The sequence below is a fragment of the Pezoporus wallicus genome, unplaced genomic scaffold, assembly GCF_028554395.1.
Source record: "Pezoporus wallicus isolate ANWC-B61680 ecotype Strahan unplaced genomic scaffold, APGP_CSIRO_Pwel_v1 contig_6566, whole genome shotgun sequence".
Lineage (NCBI taxonomy): Eukaryota > Metazoa > Chordata > Aves > Psittaciformes > Psittacidae > Pezoporus > Pezoporus wallicus.
In genome coordinates, this window is record NW_026638763.1 from 2,121,073 (window position 1) to 2,142,019 (window position 20,947).

Consider the following 20,947-nt stretch of genomic DNA (forward strand, 5'->3'; position numbering starts at 1 on the left):
AGGATATTATTCAGATGCCATACGAGAGCTCAAAGATGGGCACAACTTTTAACCCTAATATATGTTCTCTACTTTTTAATAGGACCTGTAGCAATAGGACAAGGGCTGATGGTCTTAAACTAAAGAGGGGACATTCATCCTAGCTATAAGGAAGAAATTCTTTACACTGATACCAGTGAAACACTGGCACTACCTGCCCAGAGAAGTAGTAGGTGCCCCATCCCTGAAAACATTCAAGGTCAGGTTGGATGGGGCTTTGAGCAACCTGGTCTAGTTGCTGGTGACAGGGTTGGCAGGAATGTCCTCTGAGAAGTGGCTGAGCACTCTGGGTTTGTCTAGTTTGGAGATAAGGAAGCTGAGGGGTGACTTCATTGCTCTCTGCAGCTTCCTGAGGAAGGGACATGGAGAGGGAAGTGTTGATCTCTTTTCCCTGTTATCCAGTGATAGGATGTGTGGGAACAGTTCAAAGCTGCACCAGGGGAAGTTTAAACTGGACAGAAAGAAGCATTTCTTTACTGAGAGGACATTCAAACACCGGAACAGCATTTCCAGAAAGGTGGTCGATGTCCCAAGCCTGTCAGTGTTTAAGAGGCATTTGGACATGTCTTTAATAACATGCTGTCACTTCAGGGATGACCAAGAGTTGTCAAGATGATTGTTATAGGTCCCTTCCAACTGAAAATATTCTACTCCATTTCAGTTGAAGATGTCCCTGCTCATTGCAGGCGGGTTGGACTAGAAGACCTTTAAAGGTTCCTTCCAACCCAAACCCATCTATGATTCTATGTAGAACATGAGTATTTTGATTGTACTACATTTGAAAAGTCAAGTACAAAGCCAAAAGGAAAAATACAGAAGGATGTTTGCCCGTGACAGCAGGGCAATGGTGGAGTCAAGAGTTGGAAGAGTAGGTGAAAAGCAGCAAAGTTAAGAGAAGAAGAGAAGATGAGGTGGGGGAGAGGCAAAAGGCAGATGAGTTGCAGAGAAACAATACATCAGGACTGAAAGTCAGACAGGAGTCTACACAGGGGAGTGGCCAGATTAACCGCAACATATAGATTGTGTCCAGTCAAACGGAGAAATGGAAAGGTGGTGATCCCAAATGATAAAATATCTGGTGGAAGGCGATACAGAGAAATTCACTTATAGACATATTAGAATGACACTGAGGCTGCAAATTCAAGAAGTCAAAACTACAGAATGCTATTCAAATGGTTCAGAAATTCATTAAGAACCAGCATATCCTAGTCTTGAGTTCCCGCACAGTGCAAGCCACATAACATCCCTGAATATTCTTCCATGAATCAGAAAAACATCTTACATGTAAGCCTGCTATGTTACACTGAGATTCTTCAGGGGTTTTATTAAATGACTGCTGTCACTGTTCATATGTATGCTCTTTCATTTGCAGTGTGAATTACCACAGCACCAACTTCCACTCATGAAGTGTTAAAAGACTCTATAGAGTATGTTGAAAATTTGCCCTCTATCCTACTCCACTTCCTTACACATGCTTCCTGTAGTCAGCTTACATCATGTAACATATCTGTGAGTCTGAGGGAGTCATGAAGTGAGAGAATGAATTATGAAGATTGCTTATTTATATCTACTTACATGAGTTTGATTTGGTATTTCAGTGTCTGGCTATGGCTTCCAGTGAGCCACCCTTTGTTTAAAGGTGGCTTAAGGGTGACCTTGAAGTTTAAGTTCAAAGTTTAAATACTTGCCTCACCCTATCCTCTCCAACAGCACCACCTCATCCAGCTTTTTCAACCTATATACTTTCTCTTTTAAAAACCTCAGCACACTTTGAGCTTGATCATTAAAATCTTTCCACAGTCACCCTTACTGAAGTTTTGACCAGACAAGGCTGGGGAGGAGGGGAAAAGCTTATGTATGAAACTAAGTACACAACATCACCAGAATTTTTTCATAATTCAAATGACCTCCAAGGAGGATTTTATTTCTTCTGTCATTATTAAGCTATCTCCTTAGGTGTGGAAGCAGTCAAAAGCCTTGAATCTCCAGCTCTTCTCTTCGTAGTGTCAAATAACCAGCATTTCAGTTACTAACTAGATGCTAATTATCTGTTGCAACTAACTACCTGTAGGTAATACACTCCTCTCATTTTCTCACTTTCCATTTCTAACTAAGCATAAGACTATAGCAACACTCTTCACTTACAGTACTATCACCTTAGAAGCAAAACATCAGTTGCTCTACTTTCTTTCCCCTGCCAACCTCCGTAGGGTCATCAAACCAAAGACTGATACATTACAGAAACACATGGCAGCTTGCCCTGACTGGAGATATAAAACACGCACTCCTCACCAAGGATTGCTTGCTCCTGGGTTAGCTCCTGGAAGCGTTCACGCATATCCTCCAGCTCCACAATAAGGCGACGTTCAGATTCCTCTTTCAGATTCAAGGCCTCCTCCAAGGCAGCCTTTTCTGCAACATAGCCTTCGATAATGCCTAAAATCCCAAGTTGGAATGCAAATAAAGCAATGGACAAACTCATCTGTTGGAACAAAGCAGCTTGAAAACACAAGTAAAATTTTTTTGCCAACAATGGAAGTTGACATAGAAAGGAAAAAGTACAAGATGACTTAAATTTAACTGTAGTTAGGTTTTTGAACGATCTTGAGGAATAACATGTATGAATTAATGTAATTAATGAGGCTGTCATAGCACAAAATGTGCCCAGACATGTAGAACGTATATGGGGATGGTTAAACCTGGATGGCCTGGGACCACCTCACAACATAGGATAGTCTGACACATCTTCTGCTGGGGGCTGAGGTTTGTAGAAACAGATTCTCCAGGAAGTAAGATCAAATGTTAGATTCAGAGCCCAAGAAATTCAGGAATTATTCACAGAAAGGAAGGAAACAGGATTTTGGAAAGACTAAATAAGCCTGAAGGAGTATGAGTGAGAAGAGGACTGGAAAGCAAATGCCACGATTAGGAAGAGAAGCTCAACTTGAGGGACACAGAAACCCTCAAAGATTCTGCTACATAAAAGCAAAGACCTCAAGTCATCATCTTCACAAGGGGGGGATTAGATTGATATGTACAGTCTGTGGTAGCATCAAGATCAACAGCCTCAGCCTTTTTCTCTCCCTTACAGAATCTCTTTATGGCTTGTGCTACTATCAAACATTGCTCTAGTTTATGCGAACCCTTCCAAGGACAGACAAGTGGGCTGATTTACACTGGGAGTGTATCTTGTCAATAATCCAAGCTCCCATACCCAGACATGCAGGAATGCAAACTGCTGTTTTAAAAATGATGGTATGTTTCACAGTGGTATAAGAATGGGACTAAGCACTATCACACTTGCCCCAGGGAAATGAATAAGGGAATTAAGCAGTAGATTTGCAAGAGAAGACCCAAGCTTCAAGTAACATAGCAATCCAAAATGCAGAAAATGGATTAAAAGACTGGACTTGATCTGAAAGCTGTTTTCCAACCTAGTTGATTCTATGATTCTAAACAGGCAAATCAACAGGAGAAGTCGAAAAAAGCATATCATAAATATTTGGAGGCATGAGCTATGAGCAAATGACACTGAAACCTCCTTCTGTTGGTTTCATTTTCTTACCCTCTGCTTTATGAAGCTCTAAAGCCAGCTGATTCTTGGCTTTACTCTCCTCGCCGAGGCACTCCAGGATCTCCTTGTGCTGACTTACCACTTGGGCCGTTTCCCGGTTCTGGCGGCTGAATTCTTCTTCAAACTGCGCTTGGCTTTCATGCATTTTCTCCAGCTACAAATAAATCATCAGATCCTGAATGTACATGCAATCTAATAATAGTAACTAATAGGTATTTAAACATAAACCTTATTTTTGTAATAACATTTACGCATTAAGGTCCAGGTTTTCAAATTTTATTTTGGTACTAGGTTGACTTGGCCCAAAACCCCTGGACACTTTGGTGACTTCCTGTACTCACATACCTGTATTTTTACCACAAATCTTCCCTAGGGATGGAAGTTTCTTTACTGTGCATAAAAAGAGACACCTTTTAGTTGGCTAAACTGTTCAATAATTCCTGAACCACTTGAAATTCAAAGCAACCCCCCATATTCTTCAATAGATTCAGGCATGTCTAATAGAAGTGAAGTCAATACATCATCAGGTTCCCAAGGTAAGGATGGCACCAGTTCTCAGAGACAGTGCATCTTGCATTCCTATTATCATTAGGGACTGTAGTGATAGAACAAGGGGTAACTGGTTCAAACTTAAACAGGGGGAGTTTACACTGGATATAAGGAAGAAGTTCTTTACTGTAAGGTTGGTGAGGCACTGGAATGGGTTGCCCAAGGAAGCTGTCAATGCTCCATCCCTGGGGGTGTTCATGTCCAGGTTGGACAGAGCATTGGGTGAGATGGTTTAGTGTGAGGTGTCCCTGCCCATGGCAGGGGGGTTGGAACTAGATGATATTAAGGACCTTTCCAACCCTAACTATTCTGTGATTCTATGTGCAATGTCTCAAGTTCAACTAGAGCAGCCCTGTTCCCATTTAGTTTGTATTTAGCTTATCCTGGTGGAGAGAAGTTTGAGATAACCAGGATTTCACAAATGTAAGCACAGTATGCTTGAATGCAGCTGGTGAGGTGACCTAAAATCTACATCTTCCACGGCTTGGGCAAGAGCTTTAACCACAAGTTAGTTCCATACTAGTGGAACTAGTACCATCACCAGTACCCAAGAGTACAAGTTGAATCACCTCATTCTAGGAGGGATTTTTTAAGATGGTGAGCATGCATCTCACATAGATGCTTATCTCTAGGTTGCACAAAATACCTGAGAAGAAAATGAATTTCCCTTCACTTTTTTTCTTAAGTTAGGGGCTTCCTTACTCAACACATTAATTACTGTTGCACTACGTTCGGTGCTCTAAATGTATACAGTACTCTGGCATCTACCACAGATTTACAATTTCTCTTCCCAAAGCTGAATGCCTAGACACGGCAAAACTCAGTATGGAAATACTCAAATCCTTTCACGAGAGAGTCCAGTTCCTTTTAGCACAGTATATAATTACAAGGATGTTTGCTTGCTGCATATTTCCTAAACACTTTCACATGGACTAAGCTTTCTTGAACCTACTTAGCAATGTTGAAGAAGTATTGATGTGAAATGCAATGAAACCCCCTCAAAACCACTTGACTCTTGGTCTCCTGAAGTTACCAAATGCATCTAAAATCCTAGTTTAAATCTACTTAAGCAACTGACTTACAGCCTTCCTTAGGATCTGCTAGAAGAGAAAAAGAAGTTGAAGTCTCATTTATATAGATAATAAGAGCAAAACCTTCACTGTAAGAAGCAGGGAACGTACACACTTCCCTATATTGATAACTTGTATTCAGACAAACTCTACTTCTTTTTAGTAGCCAGTTCTACAGATAGAGAATTGACATTTTTGGTGTAATTATACATCTATGTAGATTCAAAAGTTTTACTTGTTTAGTTGATTCTGTAACCAGTTCCAGAAGTCTCTCCACTGCGGTGTGCAAACGGCGGCAAGTTTTCAGTATCATCTCTTCATTTTCACATGCCAATTCTGGCTTTGCAAAAACACTTTCACATAAGTATTGGCTCAATTCAGACCCCTCATCAGTCACTGCAGACAGCTGGTTGTCTTCTGTGAGAGTTTCATCAAGCAGCTCATCGACTGGAGACACGCAAGCTATTTTAAACCACAAAATAATGACACAGAACTGGCCACTCAGATAACAACTGACAGACAGTGACATTGTTTAGTCCTGAGGCTGTATTACAAGGTGAAAACTTGTACACATCAGTCACTCAGGGCTGAAAAAACAACATTTGGAATTATTGTGCTATACATCAGGGCTTGAACCTCTGTGTTCATTAAGTTCCTCTTTCCTGCTCCATCATCTTTTCAGCCTTTTCCAGCAACATAAACTAAAATAGTACAACTACTAAGTTGCACTAATAAAAGAATTAAAATGAAAGAATACTGACAGACACAGTGTGGAGCAACTTTGACAGAGACACAGAAAACTGCAACAAGAGATATCCCCTTTCTAAACCTCAGCAATATAAAAGGAAATGAAAAGGCATTTTTCAAGGAAGTGAACTGATTACATTCAGTTATGCAGATTTGTACTCACCTTTCTCTAGGCGATGCCCTTCTTTGGCTTTGAAATACTGCATGAATCCCATTTCTTCCATAATACTGTGACTTTCTCTAGAATCTCCAAAAGACACACTATCATCAAGACAAAGACCAATCTTGCTACTGATAAGGTCCTCAACGGCTATTGTGGCCTTCACCAACTCCATAAGCAATTTCAAAACATGCTGGTAAGATTCCTGCAGTTTTTTCCTAGAACAAAAGATACTGAACACTTCAAAAACTGCACGCACATGATTTAAGACACTGAACTTACTGAAAAACTGACAGTCTAAAATGGCCACAGTTGGGACTTATCAGTGAAGACAATTTAGGTGACTCAAAAACCAAGGCCACTTCCACAGAGCAAAACCCCTTTGTCTTCTCCACAGGTAGATGGAGAGATCATACTGCAATCACAAGCATCTCAGGCTTCCATTATCTGTGGAAGCACCAGTAGGGTGAACACATCTACTACTATAGTTTCTGTGACATCCCAGTAACTAGGGGTGTTCTGGCAGAGTAGACAACGAAAATCACAGTTAGGAACACATTTTAGTGTTAAGAAGCTTATTCAGCACGATAGCTTCTCTAACCCACACATTCCAATGCCATATCAAACCAATCCCCACTGCACTGAAAGGTTTCAGTGACCAAGAGGCCTTTTCCATTTCCTAGCTTTTTCCAAGAAAACGGACAGTGGAAACCCCAAAACACCAAGGTCTCCATCAGACCACAAGGAAACAAGGAAAACAAATTATAAATCTGACTTTCCATATCAAGATAGTTTGGTAACCTAAAGCAACAAACAAAAAAACGACCCCAAAACCACACACACCAAAAAGCTTGCAACTGAAACCAATATATCAGCATCCTGCGCTATTCATTTGAGCTGGCTTAATTTTGCATAGTTACTGATTTCTTTATGAAAAGTGAGAAAACAAGCAAACAGAACAACCAATCACTAAGCATTAGGTAACCCAAGATGAACAAACCTTTCCTCTTTGGATTGCTCAATATCAGATCTCAACATGGCTACCAAATTCCCTCCTTCTAGGTTTTCTCTATCCCGCCGCTCAAGGAGTGTCTCCAGTTCAGAATTGGTCTCCTCCATTCCATGGTTTAAAAGCTCCACTTTCCTTTCCAGCTGTGGAAACACAGCAACAATGCAACAAAGCTGATCATTTTGCCTAAACTTCACCCAATGATCTTACCCTTCATCACCTTGGATATATCCACAGAGTCGTCGTCCCTTAAGTTATTTGAAACGAAGGATAGCAGAAAGAGTAAAAAAGAATGGTCTGGTTTTCAGTTCTCCATTTCTGACATTAATTTTTCCTCAAGGAGCTGCCTCCCTTGTATTCAGACCCAGACAATGCAAAAAGCTTGTAAAAACTTTGTGTTAAACTTCAGTTTGCTCTTGTTTTCATTGCTATGCCTCAAAGACACTAAGCAATGTCCTAGCATGAATTTTGACACTGTAGCACACAAACCCAAACAGTAACTTGATCCAGTATCATCAGTGCCAGCTTTCTTTGCTCTGAGCTCTGCCTGAGACAAGTTTCTATAAATATGTTTTCTCTCCTCATATTTATTCCTGATGACACCCACCTTTAACCAATTAGAAATATATATTAAAATACATATATGTATTGTACATACCCACCTCTGACTACCAGATTCAGATGCCAAAGAATCCGTACTATTTTGTTAGAAACTGTGTCTCATAAGTAAGCCAATAAATCAGTCCAAATATCTGTCTGGGAGAAAACTGCATGCAAAGAATAGCATTCTACTCCCATACCAACCTTCTCACCCCTCACCAAATCCTGCAGGAACAGCAGCAAACAATAATGCACTTTTTCCAATAGAAGAAAGTCTTACTCCCAGTTTTTATCATTAAACATATAGGCCTAACAGAAGTTTAATATATCAAACTTACATTTTGGTCAGAACTTCCTGAACTGTGAGTGAAGACATAAATGTTTTCTTTACCTTCCATTTTGAAAACTTAAAGCTATAATTTTAATCCTGGAGAAAAACATTAACATTTCTAAACTTCCTGAGTAAAGCAGAATCCTTTTCAAGCTGTTCCTCTCTTTTAGGTATCTGAGATTCAACTTAGATATTTGCTTTACAGGAGACATAAAATTTCCATTTGTTTGGCAAACAATATTCTCTTTGTCATTTGTGGATCCAAACTTCCCATTTGCCTGTCTTACTTACTCCAAACTATAGCTCAGTTGGTCTAACAAAAGCTGCTAGAGCACTATTTTCTTAACAAAAAACTGATAGATACAGTGGCATCAATACATTGACAACAAAAAGGCAAACATCCAACCTTCTGCAGGTAGTGTTAATCCCCCTGAGAAATGGGGGTGTTGGATGAGAAGAAGCTCCCCGTAACCTGGCTTCAGTGAGCACCTGAGCCCAGAACCCCCCATGTGCTGGGCTGCACCCCCAAAGCATAAGCAGCAGCTCAGGGAGGGTATTCTCTCCCTCTGCTGTGCTCTGGGGAGAGCCTTCCTGCAGTCCTGATCCAGCTCTGGGGAAACAGCACAAGAGGGACGTGGAGCTGTTGGAGTGAGTCTAGAGGAGGCCATGGAGATGTTGAGAGGGCTGGAGCAGCTCTGCTCTGGAGCCAGGCTGAGAGAGCTGGGCTGGTGCAGCCTGGACAAGAGAAGGCCCCTTAAGGGAAGACCTCAGAGCAGCTCCAGTGCCTAAAGGGGATACAAGAAACCTGGAGAGGGGCTTTGGACAAGGGCCTGTAGGGACAGGACAAGGGGAATGGCTTTAACCTGCCGGAACAGGGGTGACCGAGATGAGCTCTTAGGTAGAAGCTCTTCCCTGTGAGGGTGCTGAGGCGCTGGCACAGGGTGCCCAGAGAAGCTGTGGCTGCCCCATCCCTGGCAGTGTTCAAGGCCAGGTTGGACACAGGGGCTTGGAGCAACCTGCTCTAGTGGAAGGTGTCCTTGCCCGTGGGTGAGGGGGCCAGAACTGGGTGAGTTTTAAGGGTCCTTTAAAGCCAAACCAGTATGTGATTCTACGAAATAGCTGGACCAGTTTTCAAGCCAATACCCAAGTTAAATTTCTATGTTTACTGCTCTAGCACTACAACTAAGAGACAGAGTCCATCATACCTGACAACTAGCAATCACAAGAAGACAAACAGTCCTTCTACATACACATTGACAAACATGAGAGCACTGTGTTAAAACACAGCCACAAAAGCACATTTAAAGTCTAGGTTTAAAATCCTTTCCACGCACCTGGATAATTACTGCTGCATTTTCCTGCAGCTGGGCTGATAGCATCTCCTGCTCCTTCTTGTGAGTAGCCTGTGCCTTCTCCCTCTCCTGAATCAACATCTGCTCCTTGTCATGCAGTGATGCCTTTTTTTCAGCTTCAAATTCTTCCTACATAAGTCACATAATATACTTTGGTTTACAGAGAGAAAAATACCAAACAAACCAAAAAACCCACCTCCAAAATCCACAACCAAACCCTCACAATCCCCCTCTTTCTTTACCCACGTGCATGCCTTACCTCTCATATTAACTAGCAGTAATTTACATGGTTAACACCTCCAATCAACAAAATTATGCTGAAATGATGATTTAAAAGTAATTAGGTAGATAAACGAACTATTTGAACGTGGTCACTGAGACCCAGGTCGTTTCACACTGCTGAGATAGCAATGAGGATCAGACAACAGATAGGTAAGTCAATATAGAGATGGACAGAAGCCACTGGAAGCAATTTCAAGTAGTACAACACTCACAGTACTGAGTTCCACATAGGAACAATGATTTACCAGAACAAACTGAAAATCTACAAGGTAGATTTACACAGCTAAATGCTCTGGAAGCTCTTCAATTGTATCTCACCTCAGAGTGCTCCAAAGCACTCTAAAGGAAGGATTATCAGATATCCCCCACTCCTGCTCCAGTAAATACGGGAGGTGAAACAAGGTCCTGGGAACCCGTCCCAGGAAGAGGCTAAAAGGAACCCTAATTAGTAATTGTTTTTGCAATGCCAGAATGGGAAATGAGTCTTCTTGTTCATGGTATAAAAACCCTCAAGCCATTTGCTCTATGAACATTAATACACCCCAAGGAGATGGCTGCTATTTTCATTTATAAGTCAAGAAAGCAGTTTTTCTGCAGGGCATGAAGTAAGACTTCAGAACATCTGTAGTCACCCGAGCTGTCCTGGATCCTTTGTGGAAGACTCAGCCAGTCCTCACATTAGGTCAAACAGCAGAATATTTAGCAGTTAGCAAGATACAAATGAACAGACACAGAGGACAAGGACCTTCCTCAACCAGTACAATAAACTCATGGTCTCTGAAACTGCCTGCCTCGTCTTCTCAGCAGCAGTGCATCCAGTAAAAGAGAATGTTGGGCTGTAAAAATGAACTCTGAATATCTAGAATCTACAAGGGGAGGCAAAGAAAGCAAGAAAGCATGGCTGGCATGAAGACAATAGAAGAAATGAGATGAGGGAAATAGGCAGGGGAAGGCTCATTGCAAAAACCTGTATCAGACCATGATTCAGTTCAGCCTGCCATTGCAAAGAGATCCAGTCAGTCTCTTCTGGAACTAAACACACATCATCAAGTTAACAGAGGCAAAAAAAGCCACAAGAGACAGCTGTACTAGCAGTAGCATTACCCCTGGCCAAATGTCAAGAAGAAGAGAGGTTTCTGGTGTCTCAAATGCTAATTTAGGTGCCTAGGCAGCACAAGAGAGAGAAGACCAGGAATGACTTTGGGGGTATATGTGTAGCAGTCAGTCCAGTCCTGGCTTCTGTGGACTGAAGGCTGGGGTTCAGCTGAGGACAGAAACGCCAAATATATCTCCAGAAGCTTTTCAGGATATACTTGTGTTCTCTGTTTCAAAAGACAGCTGCACCAGACAGAGAGAGGCCAAAGAATGACCACGAATGCAGAGAGGACCAGAGGCAGGAAACAGGAGAGACTTTCTGCCCATCTGCAGCACCCCGTTGTAGAGGTTTGTGGAACTGTTAGGAAAAGTCCCACCTCAAGTTGGAGCACTGACAGGAACAGTAAGGATCTGCTGAAATCTCTCAAGGAGCAGCAAATAAGGAGATAGTACTTCATCTAAGTTATGTGTGCTCAACAAGTTGCTTTCACCACATGTTCAGTACAGTGATAACACCGAGATGAATGTAAGCACTGACCTTAGTGTGCTGGCAAGTTTCTCTGTCTCTTCTGACACAGGTTGTGCCTTCTGCATAAATTTAATAATGTAACATGGTCTTGTCACCTAACCAATTGAAGGAAATTTGCACAAGGCTCAGATGATAGGCAATTACCGCATCACACACAAGGCCAAAGACAGAATCTTAAAAATGTTTATCAAGATGCAAGTTTGGAACTCAAATGATGACCCCAAGAACGCAGAAATGAAGAATAACCACAAACAAAAATCTCCTGCACAAAGTGCTCACTGTCATCGCACTCTTGGTAAAAGTTTAGATAACACTGAACGTGGCTTTACATACACAAGTGCAGTATACAAGGGATGATAGGCCAAGGGCATAGTTTATGCAGACAATAAGAAGAAAAAGTTTCAAATGACAAACTGAACAAATGTACTCAAGGAATGTTGGTTAGAGCAAAGACTGTTTAGTTTGTTTGAAGGACACCACTTCACATCCAATTCAGGATTTTAAGACAACGCCATAATAAATGCCATTAGTGTTGTAGTAACCCTGTAGTAAATACCATAACTGCTTACAAAACACTGCAGTGTTTCCAGCGCTGCTTTTCTAGTTCTAACATTGTGAGGCAAGACAATCTAACTCAGGTTGCTAATGTAGAGTCATACAGCTGAAGAACAAAAACGTTCACCAGTTTAGCAGTGCCTACTCTGAAGTTCAGTTCCACCAGCCCCTACCTTGAGCTGTGCAATCTGCTGCTCCAGCAGTACCTCCGACTGACACTTCAGCAGCTCAATCTCCTCCTGGAACTGGAGCTGCTGCTTCAATTTTACCTCCTCAAATTGAGCCAGAAGAGCTGTTCGTGCAGTTTCTACTTCAGAGGCTGATGCAGAAGCATACATCTGCAGACAAAGAAGTAACAGAAAAGATTTTAGCCACAGCGTTATAATTAAGCTAAATCCAAAACCATCCAGCTCAACCAGAGTATTTTCACAATAGCTCTCTCCAATCCTCAAGGTCATACACAGTTGCTATCTATCACCATGCTGACTATAGAAAAAAGCACGTTGATATGTACAATTAAGAAGCAACAAGGCATTAGATACCAAGTATCTCCTGTATTCATAGACCATTTAGGTCAGACTAACAAAGTATTCCCTACTTGTTCTTTCCAACAGATACTTCCCTAAGAGAAATTCAAAGATACAAGGAAGAAAAAGGCAGAGAAAAAATACAGGAAGAATGTATTTTGTTGAGATGTGATTTCTCTTGCTCAAATGAGATTAAACATTGCATAGCTATATTTAATGCAGTTATCCTATGAGATACAACAAAGTTAATCAAAAATACCAGAGAAAGATTTGAGGGTTTTCTGTTACTTTGTTTTCTTTTTTTTGCTACTATCCTCTCCAAGAAAAGTCACTGTAGCCACCAGAATAGAGAGAATATATATAATATAGAAAAGTGAAGTCTTTATCACTTGTGGCTGCTTGCACCAACACAAGTCAGACTGTATAAAAGACTTCTTCCATTTCATTGTTTAAAGATAACTTAGTGTAGATGATCCAATTTTTAGCCTTCAAGATGAAAGAAAACAATCAAGCTTACACATTTCCAACAAGAAGAAATGGTAAAGCTTTAAGGACAACTAGAAAGATTTCCAACCCTCACTGAGAAAACATACGTGGGAAAGTATTATCTACTATAATTTTATCTCTAACGAAAGAAGAAATCGATATTAGCAAAGGTTATTTACAAAGGCCTGAAGTGAGCAGTTACTTTCCACAAATGGTTAATGAGCTAAATTGTTACCTACTAGTTTTCTATCAAAATGGCAGCTTTCAAATGTTGAATTAAACACACAGCAGGAACTCAAAAGAAAGCAGCCCCCACTCCAATAAAGAGAGCACTGCAAACAGGGACCTACATGTAAAAACTTAAATTGTCTTAAATTCTTTTAGATAAAGTAAGTCTTAAAAATGCTAACTTTGACTTATCTATTGGCACTGTTAGAATCATAGAATCGTTAGGGTTGGAAAGGACCTTAAGATCATCCAGTTCCAACCCCCTGCCGCGGGCAGGGACACCCTACGCTAAATCATATCACCCAAGGCCTTGTCCAACCTGGCCTTGAACACTGCCAGGGATGGAGCATTCACAACCTCCCTGGGCAGCCCATTCCAGTGCCTCACCACACTCACAGTAAAGAATTTCTTCCTTATACCCAATCTAAACTTCCCCTGTTTAAGTTTGAACCCATTACCCCTTGTCCTGTCACTACAGTCCCTAATGAAGAGTTCCTCCCCAGCATCCCTATAGGCCCCCTTCAGATACTGGAAGGCTGCTATGAGGTCTCCACACAGCCTTCTCTTCTCCAGGCTGAACAGCCCCAACTTTCTCAGCCTGTCTTCATACAGGAGGTGCTCCAGGCCCCTGATCATCCTCGTGGCCCTTCTCTGGACTTGTTCCAACAGTTCCATGTCCTTTTTATGCTGAGGACACCAGAACTGCACACAATACTCCAGGTGAGGTCTCACGAGAGCAGAATAGAGGGGCAGGATCACCTCCTTCGACCTGCTGGTCACGCTCCTTTTGATGCGGCCCAGGATACGGTTGGCTTTCTGGGCTGCAAGCGCACACTGCCGGCTCATGTTCATTTTCTCATCAACCAACACCCCCAAGTCCTCCGCTTCTGTTAAAGCAAAACCATCCAAAAAAGCATCTGGATATACCACCTGACTTCAAAGGTTAATAAAAATGCTTTTACTTTCTGATAAACATTGGATTATTTTGGGTTTAGGTACTAGCAACACTCTGACCTTTTCCTCCTGCTCATGCTGTGCTTTTAGTTTCCCCAGTTCTTTTTCCAGCTCTCTGGAGTATTCTTCCTTATGCTTCTTCATTTCTGTCTCATGAAGATCCTGAAGCTCTTGGAGGGCTTTTCTGTGCTTGTCCTCCATATTCAACACTTCTTCACGTAATATATCCAGGGCCAGACGTTTCTCCTCTTCCAGCAACCTTCTTTGATTTTGAAGAGCTGTGTTCAATTCATCCTGTGCAAGCATTAATTTTAAAAGGGGAGAAAAAGAATGAAGTACAAATATTTTTATAACCCGCACATGTCACGCTGTATCAAAGCTTAAGCAAACAGGAAAAATACTGCCTCATGAATGATGAGCAGGCATATACATAGAATCACAGAACGGTTTGGGTTGGAAAGGACCTTAAAGCTCATCTGATTCCAACCCCCTGCCACAGGCAGGGACACCTTCCACTAGAGCAGGTTGCTCCAAGCCCCTGTGTCCATCCTGGCCTTGAACACTGCCAGGGATGGGGCAGCCACAGCTTCTCTGGGCACCCTGTGCCAGGGCCTCAGCACCCTCACAGGGAAGAGCTTCTTCCTTGTATCTAACCTGAACTTCCCTGTATCATTGAAATTACTTTATTTTTCCTATCTAGCAGAAATTTTAGACTCCCCTACTTACTCCTTTATCCATGGCATCACTCCCCCTCAGCACAATCTTCAATTTTATCTTTTTGAAGTTCTTTACACTCAAGAACAATTAAAATGCAGATTTAAGATTAGTTAGCATAGATAGGACAGAAGAAAAATGCACACCTTTCCCCACAAAGGACATCCTCTTAGCCTTTGTGGGGACAGAAACAAACGTAGAATCAGAAGTTTGAGAAGTGGGCATAGTGACAGTGCTTGAAAAACAGAACATTTCTCTCTGGAAGGCTCTGAAGTTTTAGCAGTGAGCTAAGCCTTCTTACCTCCTTGACTTGGAAAAGTCTTGGCATCATCTCTCACCCATCTGAACTCTCAAAAGAGCTGAAACCTCTACCCAAGATCTACTCACCAACAACCTGCTCCCAAAACCCTAACTGGAACCTTTAGAGATAGATACCCTTCTTCTAGTCTTCCCTTTGATACTGTGCCACTGGGGAGGATCTTTAGAGTCCTAGAGATGAAGCTTAACCTACAGAATTGCATTTACTTTGTCCTAATCACTTCTGAAGAATTACTCTATCAGGCAGAGAAGCTCTGAAACACCAAATAGAGAGACCCTCCAATCTGAACTATGTTAAAAATATTTACCTAATTTGTACCTTTTCCACACAGAAAACTCATTAGTCTGGGCATTCAGGGAGGGGAGCAACAGACGGACTTAATTTTCAGCTTCAGTTTCCTATTTCAGCTCACAATAAGGCCACATATGAGTGTTAGCAGGAGATTGTCAAAATACACCCCAAGAACAAGGGAAAAGGGCATCCCACACCATGTACCATGAAATTTTACCTTCTATGCCAAGTCTTCGTCCTGACTCACCTTATGAGCTGCTTCTGTTTCAACAGCCACGGCTTTAAGTTTTTCCATATGAAGGGTAGCTAACTCAATTTTCAACTTATTTTGGGAAAGCTCAAGTTCTTCAGCATGCTTTAATTTCAACATCTGTACCTCCTGATCCAAGCGTGCTTGACCCATTTTATCCTTTTCTTGGAGCTGTTCTGTGTGCTGCAGCTGTAGCTTCTCAAGAGCCTGACTGTGCTCATCTCTAATATTCTGAATTTCAGACAGGTAGGATGACTCTAAGGAATCCAGGTTTGATAAGTGTTTAACCTCCAGCTCATCAATTTGTGCCTGGTGCTTTTCCTGCAGTTCAGCAATACAAGCTTCAAGCTGGACCTGCTGTTTACTTTCTAGTGTAGATTTAAGTGCCTCAATTTCAGCTTGGTGCTTTGTCTGAAACTCAGTTGTAAGAGACAAAATTTGCTGCTTATGCTTCTCCTGTAATTGCTCATTTTGGAGCTCCAGTTCATCAACATGTTTCTTTTTCAGCTCTTGCAGAAGAATCTCTTGCTCAGTTGTGAATTTCTGAGTCATGGCTTTGTGTTCCTCCATAAACCTAGATTATTTCCAAGAAAGTTAAGAGAATAGTGTCAAAAAGGCATTGCTTGCTTTGGTTTTAAGACGAACTAAAAATAAAACCCAAAGAAAAATAAGAAGACCTCACTTAGCCTCCACAAATTTGACTTTGTGTTTCAAACACAACGAATTCAAAGCAAGCCACAATGATTTCATAGCCACATAATTGAAGGTTTATGCAGTATCACTTGCTGGTATCTGTTTACTACTAGGTAGAATGGCACCTCTATTAAATTACTAATAGAGAGCCACATACAAACATTGTTCACTCTGAGAGAATACTGCCATATGAGAGCATCTGGTATATAGCATACACATTGTCTACACCCCAAATGTCTTATCTGTAAGTAAACCAACTGTCATAAGAATCATACCCAAAAACATGTGGTTAAGACTGAGACATAAAACCACTCTGGAAGAGGATGTGGGATACCTGGGGGCTCCTCCAAACTCATTTCAGCTCTCTGAAGTCTGCCTAAAGCTTGATGCAGAAGATTTAGTACCAGAGATGCTGCAATTTACTGTAATCATCAAGTGTAGTATTTTTTGAATAGAGGCACCAATAATCGAAAAGAGATGGGCTATTTAAAGGCTGAATTTCTACTTTTAGTGTTTCCTTACTGTAATTATTTCCCTAATCTCATTCTGTGAGCATCTGTTTAGGGAGGAAAGAAGGGATAAATCTGAAGCAATGCATGCAAATACAAACATGCAGTTATTTGAGTATTTCCTTTAACACACTTAAAACAACGGGTACAGGAAGGGGAAGAAAAAGAGCAGTTACAGCTTTCCTGTTTAACCAGAGCTGCAGTATATCATATTCAGACCATCAACCTCAGCATTCAGTGGTTAACACAAGCTTCATTCACCAGCTTGCTTAAATACATTTGAATTGATTGAAAACACTTGAAAAAACTGAGAATGTTTCCACTTCCATGTCCTGTAACACTTCCTCTAAAGCTGGTTTTCAGCGGTATGTTGTATTCTTAACTGCAACAAACATAACTTGACCACACTTCATTTGATTTGTTAGAATAGATTCAATGCATTTACATGAAGCAAAGCTGTAAACTGCAATGGACGGCATTACTGTTACTTTGGAGTGAGCTCTACATACATGAAGTTAGCTGATGCCATCAAGTGACCAATTTACATCACTACCTTACATCTAAAATAAGAGCAGCAATACCAATGACTGAACTGGCAAGTGAAGAGTGCTCAGACACTCGGGACTTACTTGGTTTGTGCTTCCATAAGTTTCAGTGCACATTCTTCCTGCAGACAAAGTGTGGCCTTTTCCATTTCTTTTGCCATAAGTGTTTTGGCTGCCTGCAGGTCAGCATCATACTGCTCCTGAGCTTTCTGCACAGCCTGTGCACTTGCAAGGCTGTCCTCTAGCTGCTGCAAGTTGTTTTGCTGCTCTTTTACCAGTTTCTCCAATTCCAGAATTCTGGCAGCTTGGTGATCTTGAAGTTGATTCATTTCAGCTTCACGAAGTTCAAACTCCTTTTGTAACTCCTGCTTCTCACATTCGCCTCTGTTCTGCAGTTCTATACGCAACAGTGATAATTTCTCCTCTGCTTGGATCCTCTGGTCCTCACTTTCACATTTCCATTTGTTCTCCTTTTCTTTGTACATAGTCTCTATCTTCTGGACTTCTTCTCTGGCTTCTCTTAATTTATTCTTGTGATCCTCAGCCATCTCATGTTTTATCTGTGAACACAGTTTTGCATAAAATACCAAAACCAAACTGACAAGTGCAAAATGAATATTCTCAGGCATTTAAGGTCTTGGAGAGATTCAATTCCTGCAGTGAAAAAAATACTGTTTACTTCCAGATAAAAGTAAGGCTGAAATGTCAATTCATAGCTATTTTAATTCAATGCATTATTAAGAATTAACTGGGGTAAGGAAGAAAAAATTAAGGCAAAATCCTAGAATTAATAAGATACTCCATGTTCTTTTCCCCTGGGGCCACTTACCTTCATTTCAGGAGTTCAAATTGAAAAAAACACAGAATCACAGACTTGTTTGGGTTGGAAAGGACCTTAAAGCTCATCCAGCTCCAAGCCCTGCCACAAGCAGGGACACCTTCCACTAGAGCAGGGTGCTCCAAGCCCCTGTGTCCAACCTGGCCTTGAACACTGCCACGGATGGGGCAGCCACAGCTTCTCTGGGCACCCTGTGCCAGCGCCTCAGCACCCTCACAGGAAAGAGCTTCTGCCTAAGAGCTCATCTCAGTCTCCCCTCTGGCAGGTTAAAGCCATTCCCCTTGTCCTGTCCCTATGGGCCTTTGTCCAAAGCCCCTCTCCAGGTTTCTTGTTGGCCCCCTTTGGGCTTGATTAAAAACCTCTTTTAAACCTCTCATCTCCCTTCGTGTTCCAGCTCCAGATACTTTATATGCAGTATCCAAGTCCATCACAAGGACAGTTCTCTCCTGTAGCATTAAAAGCAGTATAAAAAATTCATAGCATAAAAACAGAAGCCAAAGCACTGAAAGACTGTTCAAGTGACAAACGGCAGAAAAAGACTCTAAATACACTGAGCTGGTAAACAAACAAATAGTAAGCTAAGAAAACAACAGAATCATCTCTTAAGAAAAAATTAAAGGCTAGTAATATCACACAGGACTGTAAAAGCAGTAACAGATCACATCGGTGTGAAGTCCACTCTTCTGTTTTCACTTGGAAAGTTCATTTTGAACGAATAAGCATTCATTTATACTACAACCTAAATGATGAGGCAGAAAAGGCAAAAACCCCAAGGATTTTGATTAACACACAATCCATGATGATTTTTCTGGGTTTCACTGGAGAAGCAATAGAGGAAACTGGTTCACTCTGTTTCTGAGAGATAGACATCGGACGGCAAGCAAAACATGGATTTCCAGACAGAGGATCAGCATGTGGGCCAGGCTCATTTCAGACACCACATTCTGCATACACTTATCTTTTATCCAGCCAGCAGTGCCACAAACAAGATCCCGCAGGTGGTAGAAGTAACTATTAATACTGAAGGCTTCATTACTGGAAGCTTCAGGTGAGTCTCCATGTCCTCTCCAGTCTGCAACTGTTTTCTCTGGCCTTCTCCACCAGATTTTAAGTCTACAAAAGGATGCTCATTCTCTCTCATTAAAAAGGAAGGAAAAGAGGACTTGAGAAATAAGAGCTTCATCCATCTAATTCTCTCAAGTATTCAAATACTAGAACAAATTAAGCAAAGAATTAACATCTGAGCTAAGGTTATCCTCAGATGGGACAGCTGACTTAACAGGTAAAAGAGAAGGTTTGTAAGGATGCAAGGGTTGGTCTCTTCTCCCAAGTAACAAGAGGGAATGGCCTCAGGCTGTGCTGGGGAGGTTTAGACTGGATATTAGGAGCAATTCCTACCCCCAGAGAGTGTCAAGTACTGGAATAGGCTGCCCAGGGCAGTGGTGGAGTCATCATCCCTGCAGGTATTTAAAAGATGTCTCTAAGTGCCATGTCTACACATGTTTTAGCAGTAGTGCTGGCAGTGAACAGTTGGGTTTGATGAACTCAAAGGTCTTTTCCAACCTGAAGAATTCTACGATTCTGAGGTGCCAGACAGGATTCTCTTTACCTACAAATTCTAAGAGCTACACCTAAGCAAAGCCAAAGCAGAAGTCTCTTATCCAATTCTCAATTCTTCCCTCCAAAAATGCCCCGAAAAGTTACTTCTGGTTATTTGCTTCAAAGACAGAAATTTCTCAGAGAGGACCTGTTCAGCAGAGAATATTTTCCATCTGCCTCTGTGCTTTCTGCTGAATTCTCCATTACCACATGATATAGAATCATAGAATAGTTAGGGTTGGAAAGGACCTTAAGATCATCTAGTTCCAGCCCCCCTGCCTCGGGCAGGGGCACCTCACACTAAACCATCTCACCCAAAGCTTCGTCCAACCTGGCCTTGAACACTGCCAGGGATGGAGCATTCACAGCCTCCCTGGGCAACCCATTCCAGTGCCTCCCCACATTACAGTAAAGAATTTCTTCCTTATATCCAATGTAAACTTCCCCTGTTTAAGTTTTAACCCATTACCCTTTGTCCTGTCACAATGAAGAGTCCCTCCCCAGCATCCCTATAGCCCCCATTCAGATACTGGAAGGCTGCTATGAGGTCTGCACGTAACCTTCTCTTCTCCAAGGCTGAACAGCCCCGTAATGCAACTGTGCCATATTACTTTTGCACCAGGACAGGGATGCGCTGCAGGGAGATGTTCAGGATAAGGACCTTTTGTATTCCAATATTTGTGTGTACCCATGCAAGTCCATTTAAAGCTGAAGCTATGATCACTAACTATGCACTTTTAAAGATAAGTACTGCTTCTAGCTCCCTTGGTCTTCGCAACAGATCTGAGCTTGCCCAACTCTCTACTAAACATTACTGTAATACATGTTACCTTTTCCATTTCCTCTTTCAGGTGCTTTTCATTCTGCACAGAGGAATCTTTTTGTTTAGTAATCTCCTCCTTTAAGTGCTCTATTTCTTCCAGAAGCTCTGCAATACGCTGTTTCTCAGAGTTGAGAAGGGAGAGCTTAGCTTTGTGCTCTTCCTCCAGCACAGATACTCGCTCAGCCACCTCCATTTCAACCTGACGTGCTGCATCTTGAGCACTCCGTAGGTGCAGTTTGGTGATTTCTGAAAAGCAAAAAGAAAACAAAACAATAAAAT

General features: G+C 41.7%; 1 protein-coding gene across 7 annotated transcripts in view; it reads right to left on the reverse strand.

Annotated features, from left to right (window-relative positions):
* PCNT (pericentrin) overlaps positions 1 to 20,947 on the reverse strand; it is an 89,016-nt gene that overhangs the window by 40,990 nt on the left and 27,079 nt on the right. For 4 of the 7 annotated variants that reach the window (XM_057412321.1, XM_057412322.1, XM_057412323.1 and 1 more), the window contains 11 exons: positions 20,676 to 20,914; positions 17,493 to 17,968; positions 15,659 to 16,235; positions 14,148 to 14,381; positions 12,066 to 12,230; positions 9,414 to 9,560; positions 7,140 to 7,291; positions 6,143 to 6,357; positions 5,468 to 5,694; positions 3,605 to 3,767; positions 2,332 to 2,475 (listed from right to left, as the gene is read on the reverse strand). In XM_057412321.1, coding sequence (XP_057268304.1) covers positions 2,332 to 2,475; positions 3,605 to 3,767; positions 5,468 to 5,694; positions 6,143 to 6,357; positions 7,140 to 7,291; positions 9,414 to 9,560; positions 12,066 to 12,230; positions 14,148 to 14,381; positions 15,659 to 16,235; positions 17,493 to 17,968; positions 20,676 to 20,914 — 2,739 coding nt within the window. The remainder of the gene's footprint in view (positions 1 to 2,331; positions 2,476 to 3,604; positions 3,768 to 5,467; positions 5,695 to 6,142; positions 6,358 to 7,139; positions 7,292 to 9,413; positions 9,561 to 12,065; positions 12,231 to 14,147; positions 14,382 to 15,658; positions 16,236 to 17,492; positions 17,969 to 20,675; positions 20,915 to 20,947) is intronic. The other 3 variants (XM_057412324.1, XM_057412326.1, XM_057412327.1) reach the window with 2 other exon arrangements.